At 50.0% G+C, this 14,483-nt stretch overlaps 1 protein-coding gene and 1 non-coding gene across 2 annotated transcripts in view; one reads left to right on the top strand and one right to left on the bottom strand.

Annotated features, from left to right (window-relative positions):
• The window catches only part of TMEM120B (transmembrane protein 120B), a 43,829-nt gene that overhangs the window by 25,124 nt on the left and 4,222 nt on the right, over nt 1-14,483 (top strand). The window contains exons 5-10 of the mRNA XM_068990293.1: nt 58-153; nt 3,180-3,269; nt 11,628-11,693; nt 12,194-12,255; nt 13,274-13,366; nt 14,160-14,224. Coding sequence (XP_068846394.1) covers nt 58-153; nt 3,180-3,269; nt 11,628-11,693; nt 12,194-12,255; nt 13,274-13,366; nt 14,160-14,224 — 472 coding nt within the window. The remainder of the gene's footprint in view (nt 1-57; nt 154-3,179; nt 3,270-11,627; nt 11,694-12,193; nt 12,256-13,273; nt 13,367-14,159; nt 14,225-14,483) is intronic.
• On the bottom strand, nt 5,702-5,773 carry TRNAG-UCC (transfer RNA glycine (anticodon UCC)). Its single transcript has one exon. It is a non-coding gene; the product is annotated as a tRNA-Gly (tRNA).

The following is a 14,483-nucleotide window of genomic DNA, read 5'->3' as shown; positions in this document are numbered from 1 at the left end:
CAGTGGGGTGATGGGTTATAGTGATGTGACCTTTCCTGGGGGTGTCTGTCGCTGCAGATTTGCCTACAAGGATGAGTATGAGAAGTTCAAGCTCTACCTGACCATCATCCTGCTCCTGGGTGCTGTGGCGTGTCGATTTTTCCTTCACTACAGGTGATGGGGTGTGTTGGTATGTGTGCAGGGGTGAGGGAGGTGGGCCATGAGAGAAGGATCCAGGGTTTCTCTTGCATCTCCAGCGTTTGGTGTGATAAGGTATAGGGTAGAGAATGACCATTTATTATGGGAAATAGGAGTTCTGTCTGCCTTACAGCCATCCAACAAATATCTACTAAATGGTTGCTAAAGAGGCCTTATAACGTAGTAATTAAGAAAGAGCCCACTGTGGTCCATCCATACAATGGAATATTATTTGGCCACAAAAAGGACTGAAGTACTGACACATGCTATAACATGGATGAAGCCTGGAAACATGGTGCTGAGTGAAAGCGCCCAGAGGCAAAAGGTCACTCATTGTATGCTCGCATTCATATGAAATGTCCAGAATAGGCAAAGACTATAGAGACAGAAAACAGATTAGTGGTTGCCAGGGGGTGGTGGGGAGGCAAATAGGGAGTGACTGCTAAGGGCCACAGGATTTTTTGTTTTTTGGAGTGGTGAGAATGTTCTGGAATTAGATAGAGATGATGGATGCGCCACTTGGTGAATATACTGAAAACACACTGACTTGCATCCTTGAAAAGGGTGAATTGTATGGTATGTGAATTGTATCTCAGTTACAAAAATAGAGGTGGTAGGGGGTAGGATGGGGAGCAAAAAAGAGGAAGGTAGGGAGGAAAGAGAGAGACCACAGACTTCCTGGGTTTGAATCCTGCCTTCGAGACCTACTGGCTGTCAGATGGGCAGGTTGCCTCTGGGTGCCTCAGTCTCCCTCACTGTAAAATGAGGGTGACACCAGACCCTGCCTCACTGGGTTGTAGTGACAGTTGAGTGCATTAACACTGCACGTGGCTGTGCCCAGCGCCTGGCACCCAGTGGCACGGTCGAGAGGGTCAGCTGCTCCGTTTGCATGGGACAAGGGAGGTGAGCTGAAGCCGTCAGTGAGCCGAAGCCACGCTCCCCCAGGGGGTTTTGTTTCCCCCTGCCCTGGCCCCGGGTTTCCTGCCCTGAGGGGAGGCAGCCAAGTGTGGCTTGGGCATTTGGCCCACGTGTCAAGAGTTTATTTCCTGGCAGGCACTTGGCTGGGAGTCCAGTTGCTGGACTGCCCACTTGAGTGTCCAAACAAAGGTTCTTTCAGGCCCTGAGCCTGTGCCTACCTGCTGCCTTGGGCCGGGGCCGCTTCCCTGGAGGGCAGAGGCTGCTCATGTCAGTCATGCCCACTCACGTGCCCCCAGAAAGGGGGCAGAAGTTCTTGACGTGCAACCAGATTTCCTGGTGCTCGGACAAACCTGTGGTGTGCGGTTGAGTGCTCAGGCCCCCTGAGGGCCTGGCATCACCCTGTCTCCCATCCCTTTCTGTATTCATTTCCTGGGGCTGTCGTAACAAGGCACCACAAGCTGGGTGGCTTAGAACAATAGAAGTGTATTTTCTCATAGTTGTGGAGGCCAGAAATCTGAAATCAAGGTTGGAATCATGGTTGGCAGGACTACACTCACTCTAAAGACTAGAGGAGGAGCCTTCCTTGCCTCTCCCAGCTGCTGGTAGTGGCTGGCCATCCTCGGCATTCCCTTGGCTTAAGGCTGTTTCACTCTAGTCTGTCGTTATATGGCCATCTGCCCTGCGGCCCTATATCTCTCTCCTGGTCTTCTTATAGGGACACAGTCTGTGGGTTTAGGGTCCACCCTAACCCATTATCTCCTCATCTTCACTAATTATATTTACAAAGACCCTGTTTCCAAATCAAGTCATATTCTGAGGTTCTGGGTGGATTAGAATTTGAGCAGGGGGGAACACTGTTTAGCTGACTATACCTTCAATGGCTTAAAAAAGGGCAAGGATGGGGAGCTGGATGGGCAGCACATCTCTGAACCTCAGTTTGCTCATCTGTAAAATGGGAAGTTGTTGTTCAGTCGCTAAGTCGTGTCCAGTCCTTTGAGACCCTGTGGACTGCAGCACACCAGGCTTTCTTGTCCTTTACTATCTCCTGGAATTTGCTCAAACTCATGTCCATTGCGTCAGTGATGCCATCCAACCATCTCATCCTCTGACACCCCCTTTTCCTCTTGCCCTCAGTCTTTCCCAGCATCAGAATGTTTTCCAGTGAGTCAGCTCTTCACATCAGGAGGCCAAAGTATTGGAGCTTCAGCATCAGTCCTTCCAATGAATATTCAGGGTTGGTTTCCTTTAGGAGTGAGTGGTTTGGTCTCAAGGGACTCTCAAGAGTCTTAACCAGCACCAAAATTCGAAAGCATCAGTTCTTCAGTGCTCAGCCTTCTTTATGGTCCAACTCTCACATCTGAACATGACTATTGGAAAAACCATAGCTTTGACTAGACGGACCTTTGTTGGCAAAGTGACATCTCTGATTTTTAATACACTGTCTAGGTTTGTCATAGCTTTTCTTCCAAGGAGCAAGCGTCTTTGAATTTCAGAAATGGGAAATAATACTGTCTTTGTTTGGGTTTCCCCAGAAGAAATCCCCCAAGAAAAGCATGTGAGTGTCAATAATTTATTCAGGAGGTGATCCCGGTAAACACTGGTAGGGGAATGAAAGTGAGACAAGCAGGGTTATCCTGTGGGCACCTGGAGTTCAGTGCTGCTGGGGAATAGGGGACAGCAAAGGACAGGCCTCAGTTATTCCCCCTCAGGGGTGAGGGAGTGGGTGGTATTTATCCTCCAACTGCTGTCAGTTAAGGGAGGCTTGACTCTCACAGAGTATTGCAACCTGTAGCATTTACCCTATAATTGTCTACAGAATAAAAAATGGAACAATGTAAGTGAGCATAATAGATACAATTATCCATTTCCACAGCCAAATTTAGTTATTACCAACACTCAGGAAGGCACATTTCCATGTATTGAACTTCAAGGCCCTACTCAAATGCCATCCCTTCTTTGGGGACTTTCTTGTCCTGGTCTGCTGTTCAGCTTTGCGTGTGCCGGGGGTGGAGGTGGGGCGGGGGGACAGCTGTCCCTGGTTTCTCATGTCTGTACCCCTCCCCGGGGCTGTTTCTCTATGCCAGGGTGACAGATGAAGTCTTTAACTTCCTGCTCGTATGGTATTACTGCACGCTGACAATTCGGGAGAGCATTCTTATCAGCAACGGCTCGAGGTAACAGGGGGCCCAGCATTGCGGGGTGGTGCGGGGGAGCCAGAGGGAAATCTGTCGTGGAGGTGAGAGCTTTCACCCTCGCCTTGCACCCCCTTCCTCTGTGTGGGGTGGGGGTATTCATGACTGTTGAGAACCAGGGAGGAGGAAAACAGTGTCTGCTGCTGCAGCTTCACGTGCAATGGTCAGTCTCTTGCTTACAAGAAACCCTCACTCAAATAAATGAGTTTAGCACAATAGGAAATTTATTTTCTCACATCAAGGAATGGGTCCATTAGCGCTGAGTTCAGGGAAGGCTTAATCCAGGCATTCAGACGGTGTCATCAGGACCCAGTTTCTATCTCTCAACCATACCTTCTACTGTGTTCTTTTCGTCTCGGGTTCCAGGGAGGAGCACCCAGCAGCTCCAGGCTCACATCTTCATTTCTAGCATTCCCAGCAAAATAAGGCACATTCCTGTCTCCCTGGAGTCTCCCTGGGTCCTGTTGGCACTCACTGATTATCTCTGGGCCAGTCGCACTGCTGTGATTGGCTGGTTGTGAGCCTTGTGCCCACCCCCAGGGCTGTCAACCAGCACCTCAAAGCTGAGTGTCAGGAGAGGAATGGTTCCTCGGAGGAAAGTGAGGCTACTGTCACCAGAAGCTTGAATGGACTCTGGTGAGAAAAGTGGAAGGTCCCAGACAAAGAGATTAGAGTATCAGGACTGAATTAAGACCCACGACTTGCCACTTGTAGGACCCATTTTCCATGGGTCTGATGTCTTTTGAGGGTGTCCATTTGAACCCCTGCATACCATTCTTGGCCCTGTTTTTCCTGAAACAAAAAGTAACAACCTCTCGACCCTCCTCACTTCCTTCTTCCTGGAGGCTGGTAAGGAATGGCCAGGAGCTGTGTATTTAAGATTGGGGTGTTTGCCAAACCCCCGAATAATTTGCTACCTTCTCACTTCTCTGCCAGTGGTCACTCATGGCATATCCCTGCCCCGCCAGGCCTTACCTTGAACATAGAGCTGAGAGGTAAGGACCAGGGGAAACAGCTGTTCTTAGGTATGCAGCCCTGTAGCATGTAGCCCTTTAGAAAAGATCAGTGTTTCTCAAACTGCGCTCATCCTTTACCATGTCCAGCATCATCTGGATGATAGTTTTTTCACAATTTAAATCCACCCTCTTTTTGTTTTAATTTTTAATTAAATGTGAATTTATTTTAAAAGGAAACTTTTATTTTACCACCATACGTGGAAAACCAGCATCAATTGCAGGAAAGAGGAAATAGTGTAAAAATAGAATTTCATTTTCATTGTCTAATTTATTGAAGTCAATGATTCCTGCTTCCTGAAGGCTCTGAGCCTGAGGCTTGCTATCTCTCTTACGTGTGTGTACATGTGATAAAAGGGAGATGAGCAGATCTCTATGTATGTATGTATGTGTTAATTGCTCAGTTGTGTCCAACTCTTTGTGACCCCATGGACTACAGCCCACCAGACTCCTCTGTCATGGCGTTCTCCAGGCAAGAATACCGGAGTGGGTTGCCATTCCCTTCTCCAGGGAATCTTCCCAATCCAGGGATTGAACCTGGGACTCCTGCATTGCAGGCAGATTCTTTACCATCTGAGCCACCTGAGAAGCCCAAGAGCAGGGGATTTTGTATATTAAAGATGTCCTGGTATTGTCTCCCTGACTTGATCAGGAGAATGGAAAGAACAGGCCTGATGACTTCTCACCACGTGATTCAGTATCATCTAGTGTTACACTCAGATACCATCTAAAACTTGGTGGTACATGCCCCATGCTTTGGGAAACACTGAAGTCGAAAATCCTACCAAATCAATAACATTTGTAGTTTTCCTTAATTTTAGTGATTGTATTTTCCCGCTTTGTGGCATGGTTAGAGGGGACCCAGGGTAGTACATAGTGGGGAAATGGGCCCAGGGCAATGGGCCAAGCTTTCTTGTTACTAATTCCCTTCATGCTCCCCTGGGCTTGGTGTTGGGAGTTTCCTCCTCCTGATGAACTCATATTAAGAATGTTTGGGGGCATGCTACATCTTTAACAGTCACTAACACTTGAATAAGAGTTACTCTTGTCCCTTTTTTCTTGTATGACAAACTGTGGGTGGGGGGTTCCCTGAGAGAAGGGAACAGGTGAGTTGAGGTCCCTATAAGTGTGGAGCACACCCAGAAAACAGGGAGGAGGACTAAAGGGGGCAGTAGGATTCCAGAGCCACCTCACTTGCCTGATACCTTAGTGGGGCCTTCTCTGGGGCCTCCCTAGGGCTTGTGCTCTGATGGGACAACAGGAAGGGCTGTCACTGAGCTGGTAATGCAAAGCTTTGTGTGTGGTCCAATCTGTCCCCAACCTGCCATTTATTACACATTTATTTTATGTATTTTACATTTTATTTTATTTTGCTGTGCCACAAAGCATGCAGGATCTTAGTTCCTTGACCAGGGATCAAACCTGGGCCCCTGCAGTGGAAGTGCGGAGTCCTAACCACTGGACCACCAGGAAGTCTGTATTACACTTTTATTGAGCAACTTCTAAGTACCAGACACTGAGTAGGGACTCCAAGATAGCTCCCACGTGGAGCCTTTTGGGAGCACTCAAGACCATTCATGGCAAGTATGCTTCAGGAACCACACTCCCCCGGGCCTGCCTCCCCAGTCTGGCCTTCGGCACAGATCTGGATGTGCTGGTGGTGGGGACCATGGGATGAGTGGGGTGGGCCTGCACGGATGTCTTATTTTCTGGAATGACTACGGGAGTTGTGGTCAACTTGTGGGAGAGGGAGGCCTGGCAGGTGGACCAAAGTTGGGTGATTAAAACTTGTGATTCGTCCTCAACATCTGTTGAATAGTTAGCCTCCATCCTCCCCCACTCCTTCTCAGAGCTGATTTTTCTCCTGAGGGTGGGCACAGGAGATGCCTGTGAGGTTTCCCCTCACACTTGGCCCTTATTAGGGAATAGCTCGGAAACCAGTTCAAGAATACACAGTGAGGAGGAGGCAGGGGTCCAGTTTGGGACGAAGGCTGCCTTTCTCTGAAGTGTCCCACAGCCAGCTCTGGAGCTCACAGTGGGTACCCAGTGAATGCCCCAGAGTCTGTGTAGAAATGAACTGAACCCAAGCTCTGTAGTGAAGGAAGTTCATTGGGGTCGTCTTGGTGTTGGAGAGACAGCTGAACCTGAGCCAGATAGACTTCCTGGAGGCTTGCTGCCCAGTTTTGGTCTGATTGAACCTCTTTTATCCTGTTTCCAGTTGCATCCAAGACCTGAATTAGGGGTGTGTAGGGGGGAAGCAGGCTTTGAGAGGTGGGTGTGTAGGGGGAACGCCGGCAACACGGGATGGAGCCGGCCATGGTTTGTGTCTGGTGTTTCCCATGTGAGATGTAGCTCCTTAGCTCAATTAGAGCCATAAGTAAGTCAACTTCCCTTCCAGATTTTGCAAATGATGGAAAACCACCTGACAGGAGTAAACATGAAAGGGTATTTATTGGAGCATATAAATAGTTCACGGAGGTCCAGACTGCTCAAACAATGTTCATTTAACCGGCCTCCTCCTCCTCCTCCTCCCTTTTTCCTTTCCTGCTACCTCCTGCCCTGGCTCCCAGCAGCCCAGGGCACCCCACAGGGATCAGCAATCCCAGAGGAAAGAGCATCTTTCCTCTACTGGTCCAGGGGCAGTACTTGGGACAGACTTCTAATTGGCCAGGCTCAGGTCACATGCTCATCCCTGAACCGGTCACTGTGCTGGAGTGATTTAGCGTCTCCATTGGCTAACTCTGGGTCGTGTGCCCAGTTATCTTAGCTCCACCACCCAGACTGACTGGGGGTGAGGTAGTTCCCCCAAGGAAAGACAAAGGGGAGAGCAGAACAGGGAGTGATTAACAGACAGACAAAACAGCAGATGTCCTCTGCAGTAGTTCCGGGATAGAATGAATAATGAATCAGAAATCACGTTGCCTTTTCTGGCAAGCCAGCCCACCAGTGCCCATAACGAATGGGCTTTTGTAAGGGCCTTTCCTAAGATACAGAGGGGCAGGGTGGCAGAGGAGAGAGGGAGCCTTGGTGTAGAGGCCATTCCCCGAGCTGCCCAGATGACCCGAAGCTCAAAGGCAGAGAGTGCCAGGGGATGACTAGTGACTGGTGCCTGGATCTTATGCTGAGGTGTCCTGAAGCGAGCTCTCCAGGCACAATCCCCTGGTATCAGAACATGCTGTTCATACTACATTCAGGCTATGCAATGGGCCGGCCTTCCTGGCGTACCTACTGTCTGCTCATTTAAAAGGCCACAAGCTCCTGCAGGCTTCGTTTCTGGGGCAAAACGGACCCTAGAGATGGACTGCTGAAGGGTGAAGGTCTCTTTCTGGAGCGGTACAAATGTCATGTTTGCACAACTCTGTGAGTACACTGACTTGTATACTTTAAATGGGTGAATTGTATGGTGTCTGACAACAGCACAATAAAACTGTTATACACACACACACACACACGCGCGCGCGCACACACACACACACACACACACACACACACACACACACACTCGTACGTGCAGAGCACCAGTCCAGAGCCCTGGGGTATGCAGATGGACAGAGGGGCTGGCGAATGCACGCTGGGAAAGAGGACATTTTTAGCCTCGCCCAGTGCCACTGAGCTGTGTTTATTGGTGGCGTCTGTCAGCGCTGGGCTGTGGGCACAGTGAACTGTGAAATTAGAAGCTGCTGCTCAGCCAGGCTTGCTGCCGAGAGCCTGTGTCAGGCTCCAGCCCTTCCTGGACAGGGAACGAGTATTTTTCTGGGCACCTTTGGCAGGTAGGACAGAGAACGGGGGCTTGCCAGGCCTCCAAGGGCTTGCAGAGACTTGTTGGTTGCTCTTCAAGATGAAGGTCTAAGGATGGGGCCAGTTATTTTTTTGGTCAGAAACCAAGGTTCCTCAGAGACCCTGACAGGCAGGGCAGGGACACGGGGAAGGGAGATTGGGAATCAGGAAGTGGACAGATGTCCCATCCTGTCCCGTGAACTCACTTGGCACCTGCATTAGCCTCCCGTCCAGTCTGTCCTGGTGGCATCTATACTAGCTGCACTTCCTGGACATCACTTTTTTCATTTCAGCATTTATTGAGTACCTACTGTTTACCAGGTGCTGTTAGTGCTAGGAATAAAAAGCCTCCTAAAACCTTGTTTCTCCTCATAACCACTCAAGCATCCACAGGCTGTTGCCCAAACACCTAATTTATGACCAGACATTTTTTGTGGCTGTATCGTGTGGCACGTGGGATCTTAGTTCCCGAAGAGGGATTAAACCCGCAGTCCCTGCATTGAAAGTGTGGAGTCTTAACCCCTAGGCTGCCAGGGAAGTCTCTTTCATTTATTTTCTTCTTTCTTTCTTTCTCTTCCTTCCTTTCTCCTTCCCTTCCTTCCTTCCTTCCCAGAACTATTGAAGGGCTTCCCAGATGGCTTAGTGGTAAAGAACCTGCCTGCCAGTGCAGGACACACAAGAGATGAGGGTTCAGTCCCTGGGTTGGGAAGACCCCCTGGAGAAGGAATTGGCAACCCACTCCAGTACTCTTGCCTGGGAAATCCCATGGACAGAGGAGCCTGGTGGGCTACAGTTCATGGGGTTGCAGAGAGTCAGACAGGACCAAGTGACTGAGCACACACACAGTCACTGAAGGGCTGAGAAGAGAAGAGAGGAGTAAGATGCTGTCCCTACCTTTACAATGTTTATGTCCAGGCTGGAAGGTTTTAAGACAACTCAAATCCACTTATTAGGACAGTGCAAACGAAAACCTCAATGACACACCAATTTTCACATAAGAAGATGGGGAGAAATTTTAAAATTAGGTATTCCGTGTTGGTGAGGGTTTGGGGAACTCGATACTCTCTACTGCCGATGGGTGTGTAAATTGGGAATTGCTGTTTTGGAAGGTAATTTGAGAAATAACCACACACGTGCCCTCTGAGCCAGCCATCGTGCATGCTTACTTCCTGGTAGCTGCCATGGAGAAACGGCGTCATGACACAGGGGACTTCCACGGGATGTATGGCAACATGAAGGATGACAGTGACAGTTCAGGGGTGGCTGAGTAGACTACAGCAGAGCAGACACATCCTGAAATGTCGTGTCACGTTTAAGAAGTCGGTGGCAGGTCTGTAAATACAGGCCTGGAGTCAAGACAAGGAAGCAAGTCGCAGGATGATTTTAGTTATAGTCTAAATTTAAAAAAAAAAATTTTTTTTTAATTTAATAAAAGGGACTTCTTGGAACTTCCCTGACAAAGTCGCCATACTCCCAATGGAGGGGGCCCAGGTTCAGTCCTGGTCAGGGAACTAGATCCCACATGCCACAGCTAAGGTCCGATGCAGCAGAATAAATACATAAATTTTAAAAGGGGGGGACTTCCTGGTGGTCCAGTGATTAAGACTCTGAGCGTGCAGTGTAGGGGAACAGGGATTTGATCCCTGGTCGGGGAACTAAGGTCCCACATGCTGTATGGCTCGGCCCAAAACAATTTAAAGAAAGAAAAACAACTAATCCATCAGCTCATCCCCCAAACCAGCAGATCTTCAGGTGTCTCCATTTGGAGCCCATCTCCCCCCTTGGCCCCCACTCCAGTTGTCTCCCGAGAGAGTGTTCTGGAAAGATGAAGGTTAACTGCTGCTCCCACATGGATGCTTCCTGTGTCCCAGTCCCTGGTATCCCAGGGTGCATTTGGCAAAGCAGATTCCTGCCTCCTCATGTTCTGATCACTGAGCTCTTGGAGGAGGCCTGGGGAGGCCAGCAGAGTCCTGAGACACACTCTGGGACCTTGAAGAATAAAGACTGCCTGTGACACTGGAGAGGGGGTGACAGCCAGGCTCCCTGCCCCTCTTTGGAGTGATAGCTCTGAGCCAGGGGAGCGCTGGGTTCTTCTTATTTATTTGGCTGCCCTGGGTGGGATCTTCAGTCTTCGTTTTGCCATGGGGCATCTTTAGTTGCAGCAGGCAAACTCTTAGCTGTACCACGTGGGATCTGGTTTCCCGACCAAGGATCCAACAGGAGCCCCCGGCTTTGGGAGCGAGGAATCGGCCATGGGACCACTAGGGAGGTCCCAGAGCTGGATTCTGACCATGGGGTCCCGGCAGCTTGTGGACTGGATGCGTGAAGTCCAGGGCTGGGCGAGGGCCTGCTGTAGACAGAGGAGCAGATGAGCCTAGGGCCTGGGGCCCCCAGAGAGCAGCTGTGTCTGGGATGGAACAAGGCACTTCGAGTACAGTCTGTTGTTCCTCTGTGTCTGTGTGGGTTAACATAGATAGCTGCAGCTCTGTGTAAACGTGTGCGAGTGTTCTGTGTTTATTCAGCATGCTTGTTGAGCACCTGCTCTAAGCCAGGTGTCACGATACAGATGAACAGACAGTATCTCTGCTCTTTTGAGTGGGGAAGGGGGTTCAGAAACAAATGAGGAAAGAATGATAATTTTAGATAGTGATGAGCACCGTGAAGAAAATGAAGCAGGGTAACGTGATCCAGAGCGGGGCTGTCTAGCTGTTGCAGATAAGGGGGTCAGGGAAGGCCTCTTGGAGGAGGTGACAGTTGGTCCACAAACTTGAATTTGGACCAGGAGCCAGGCCGGCCAAGATCTCGGAGCAGAGAGAACGGCAAGTTTGAAGACCCCGTTAGTCTGCTCAGGCTGCCGTGACAAAATATCACAAACTAGGGGACCTAAACAACAGAAATGTATTGTCTCGGTTCTGGAGGCTAGAAGTTCAAGATCAGGGTGCTGGCACGTTTCCCCTGGGACCGCGCCTGGCTTGCAGATGGCCACTGCATCCTCACAGGGCCTTTTGTCTGTGTGCACGCACTTCGCTCCAGTCTCTTCCTCTGCTTCTAAGGACACCAAGCCTATCGCATTAGCGCCCCACCCTTATGACCTAATTTAACCTTAATTGTCTCTTTAAAAGTCCTCTCTCCAAATATAGCCACATTTTAAGGTACTGGGGTTAGAGGTCTTCAACATAGGAATTTGAGGGGAACATCATTCAGCCCGTCACAGGCCCTGAGGAAGCCATGGGCTTGGCGGGTTCAAAGAGAAGGCTACCTGGAGCTCCTGAGAGTGGGGGTGAGGAGGGGCAGAGAGGCGGGTCTTGGAGTGCTGGGGAGGTTAGGGAGGTGTTCTGAGGGTAGTGGGAAGCTGCTGGGGCCCGAGTGCCTCTCTGGGTCTCTGTGTGATTGTATATCTCATAGGACAGAGAGCAAAAGTCCCAGCTTGGGTTCATTTCTTGCTCCAAGAAGCTGTCTCTGGGTTGCGGATCACTCTTCTCCCTCAACACAGGCTGGGAAGCTTGCCTTTCTCTCCCCTCCTGAGCTCTTTTCCTTCTCTTCTCTCAAGAATTAAAGGCTGGTGGGTGTCTCACCACTACGTGTCCACGTTCCTGTCTGGAGTGATGCTGACCTGGTGAGTGTCTCCTGCTTGAGCCCAGGACCTCTGCTCACACTCCGCACGGAGGCGGTGGATGGGGACTGGTGGTAGGCCCAAGATTCAGGGGATTTGGGGGCTGACTTTTGGGCCAAGAAGTAAAAGTGTGAGCTTAGGAAGGGGCTGCAGGGCCACCCCAAGCCAACTGGGGACTTTTCCAAGGGCCGCTGACTGCAGTGACAGGGAGCAAGTCTGGACAGAACAAGCACAGGGACAAGACTGTGACTGATGGAGGGAGGAGGAATGGGGGGGCATTTGGCCTTCAAGATGCCTACCCCAGCCCCCTTGGTTCTAGAATGTATTAAAGCAATGATGGAAATTACCTGGTCCAGCCCCAGGGACATGGTGATAAGGTAGAAATTGGGTTTAAAATCTTCTCTCTCTCTCTCTCTCTTTTGGTTGGAACAGAGATAGGATGGGGATGAACAAATGATTTCAGACTGGGGCTTCATCTTTGCTTTTCCTCCACTTCTCTGCAGGCCTAATGGACTAATTTATCAGAAGTTTCGCAATCAGTTTTTAGCATTCTCCATTTTTCAGAGTGAGTGTCTCTTGCTCAGATTCTGCGGAGGGGCATGGTGTGGCTTTCACTGGTGGAGGTTGTGTGAAGAGTGGAGGTTGTGTTTTTCTTGTGTGAAAGGAGTGAAAGGACTGGGGCAGGTCCCTGGTCGGGCAGGGAAGGGTCCCAGAAATCCAGAAGGAGCTGTCCGCCATCTCTCCCCACCACTCCATCAGCTCCATCCTGCCGTCCACCCCCCAGCCCCTGGAGAGGAATGTCCATCCCCTGAAGCTCCAGTTGCCACCTTTTTCTTCCCTGGTTCAGAATCTGACCAGTTGTGCTCTTCAGGAACTGGGTGGTGTTGGAAGCATCAACTCTGTTTCCCTTAAAATGGACATTTATGTTCTTTTTCTTATTTAAGAATAGCTCCAGATTTGTACACAATGAGGGGTTACCTCTGAGGAACAGAGATTGGATGGTTAAAGACGGGGAGTTTTACTTTTCACCAAGTACCTGTTTGTTCCCCTTGAATTTTACGCTGAATACATCTTACCTATTCAAAAAAAAAAATTTCAATTTTTAAATAAAACCCTTATGTATAAACATAAGCCAAGAAGGAAAATTATGATAATTCTGTCCTTAGGGTGTTAATAGATATATGTTGGAAAAATATTTGAAAGGAAAATATGTTGGAAAATATTTTCATTCATAAACACATGTACACACCTATAATACTGTATTACGTATAATCTACAAACATAGGATTCTTCTACACAGCTTTTTTTTATAACCTAGTTTCTATTCTCTTAACAGTTATGATGGTATTTTTCCATGTCGACACACAGAATTCTGCCTCCTTGTGTTTTGGGTTCAGACGTGTGTGTGGGTGTGTGTGTGTGTGTGGTACGGTGTGGTGTGCTACGGTGCAGTGTGTGTTGGGGGTGGGAGGAGGCTGTACCCAGGCGCCCCTGGCCTCTGGGCAGTGGAGACCTGCCGGCCTGCCGCGGAGGTGTTGCTGGGCCCCCTAGTCCCTGAGCTGGGCGCTGTGCTCCCCCTACAGGCTGTGTCCAGTTCCTGCAATATTATTACCAGAGAGGCTGCCTCTACCGACTTCGGGCCCTGGGGGAGAGGAATCACCTGGACCTCACTGTGGGTGAGTAGCCCGGCCTGGTCAGCGGGGTGACGAGCACTGACCCTCTCTGTTTCCCCAGACTTTGCCCTGCGTCCGTCACGGGGACCAGGTGCCGGTAAGAACCTGACAGGACCTGCCACATGCAAATCCAGGGCTTGCTGGCCTCATTCTAATTGCTTTTTGTAATTCTTGGTGGATTTCATTGCAGTTGACAAGTGCAAGGCCAGCTGTGTGCTAGGCCCTGGAGGCTAAGCACCTGGAGCTTATCCTTTTTAGATTTCAATTTCTTTTTCCTGTGTTTGATGACATGCATAATGTTAGTCTAGTCTAGTGTTTTTACACTTGTGCAATTTATGTGTTTTTAACTTTAACTCATTGGGGTGGGTGCTGCATCAGGAAAACTCAGAGACTCTACCTTTAAACTTTCAGGGGAAAGTGTTGTTAATAAAAATCTTCTGTTTTTTGAAGCAGTCATTTCCATCGAATTACTCTGCACAGTAGGCCCTATTTTGTCAAGACTCAATTGAAATGAAGCATGCCAAAGCCAGTTACGAAATGTAAAACCCTGTGCAAATTATGAAAAACCCAGTGCTGGCATGTCAGTGTCCTGTAAGAGTGGTCAGCCCACTTGGGTCACAGGGACGTGAGGCGTGAGGGCCACCAGGCCTGGTGGCAGGTGTTCCGCCTGTTCCCTGGGTTATTTTCCAAGTGAGCACGCACCCACCTGGAGGAGGTGAACCCTCCTGATCGCAGAGTGACTGGCAGGGCCAGGCCACCTCACCCAGGCCCTTCACTCCCTCCTTCCTCTCCACAGAAGGATTTCAGTCCTGGATGTGGCGAGGCCTCACCTTCCTTCTGCCCTTCCTGTTCTGTGGCCATGTGAGTCCCCCTGAAGTTTATGGGTACCCCCTCCCAGGAATAGAAGGTCCTAAGGCCTCTCCCTCTCTCACCAACCATCCATGAGCTGGGGCCCTCGGGGTCCTGTGGCTGGGCCGGCCCCTGGGTCCAGGGAGGCCAAAGGCAGGAGCGGGAATTGGCCCTGGGCACCTGCACGCCCCACCCCAGGCTGGGTGCCCCAGTTTCATTTGAAGGGAGTTGTCAGTGTCTCAAGGGCAGTTAACAGCAGAAGCTGGGGGGG

The sequence above is a fragment of the Capricornis sumatraensis genome, chromosome 17, assembly GCF_032405125.1.
Source record: "Capricornis sumatraensis isolate serow.1 chromosome 17, serow.2, whole genome shotgun sequence".
NCBI lineage: Eukaryota > Metazoa > Chordata > Mammalia > Artiodactyla > Bovidae > Capricornis > Capricornis sumatraensis.
The sequence above is the reverse complement of the archived record's forward strand: the minus strand, read 5'-3'. Positions and strand labels throughout refer to the sequence as shown.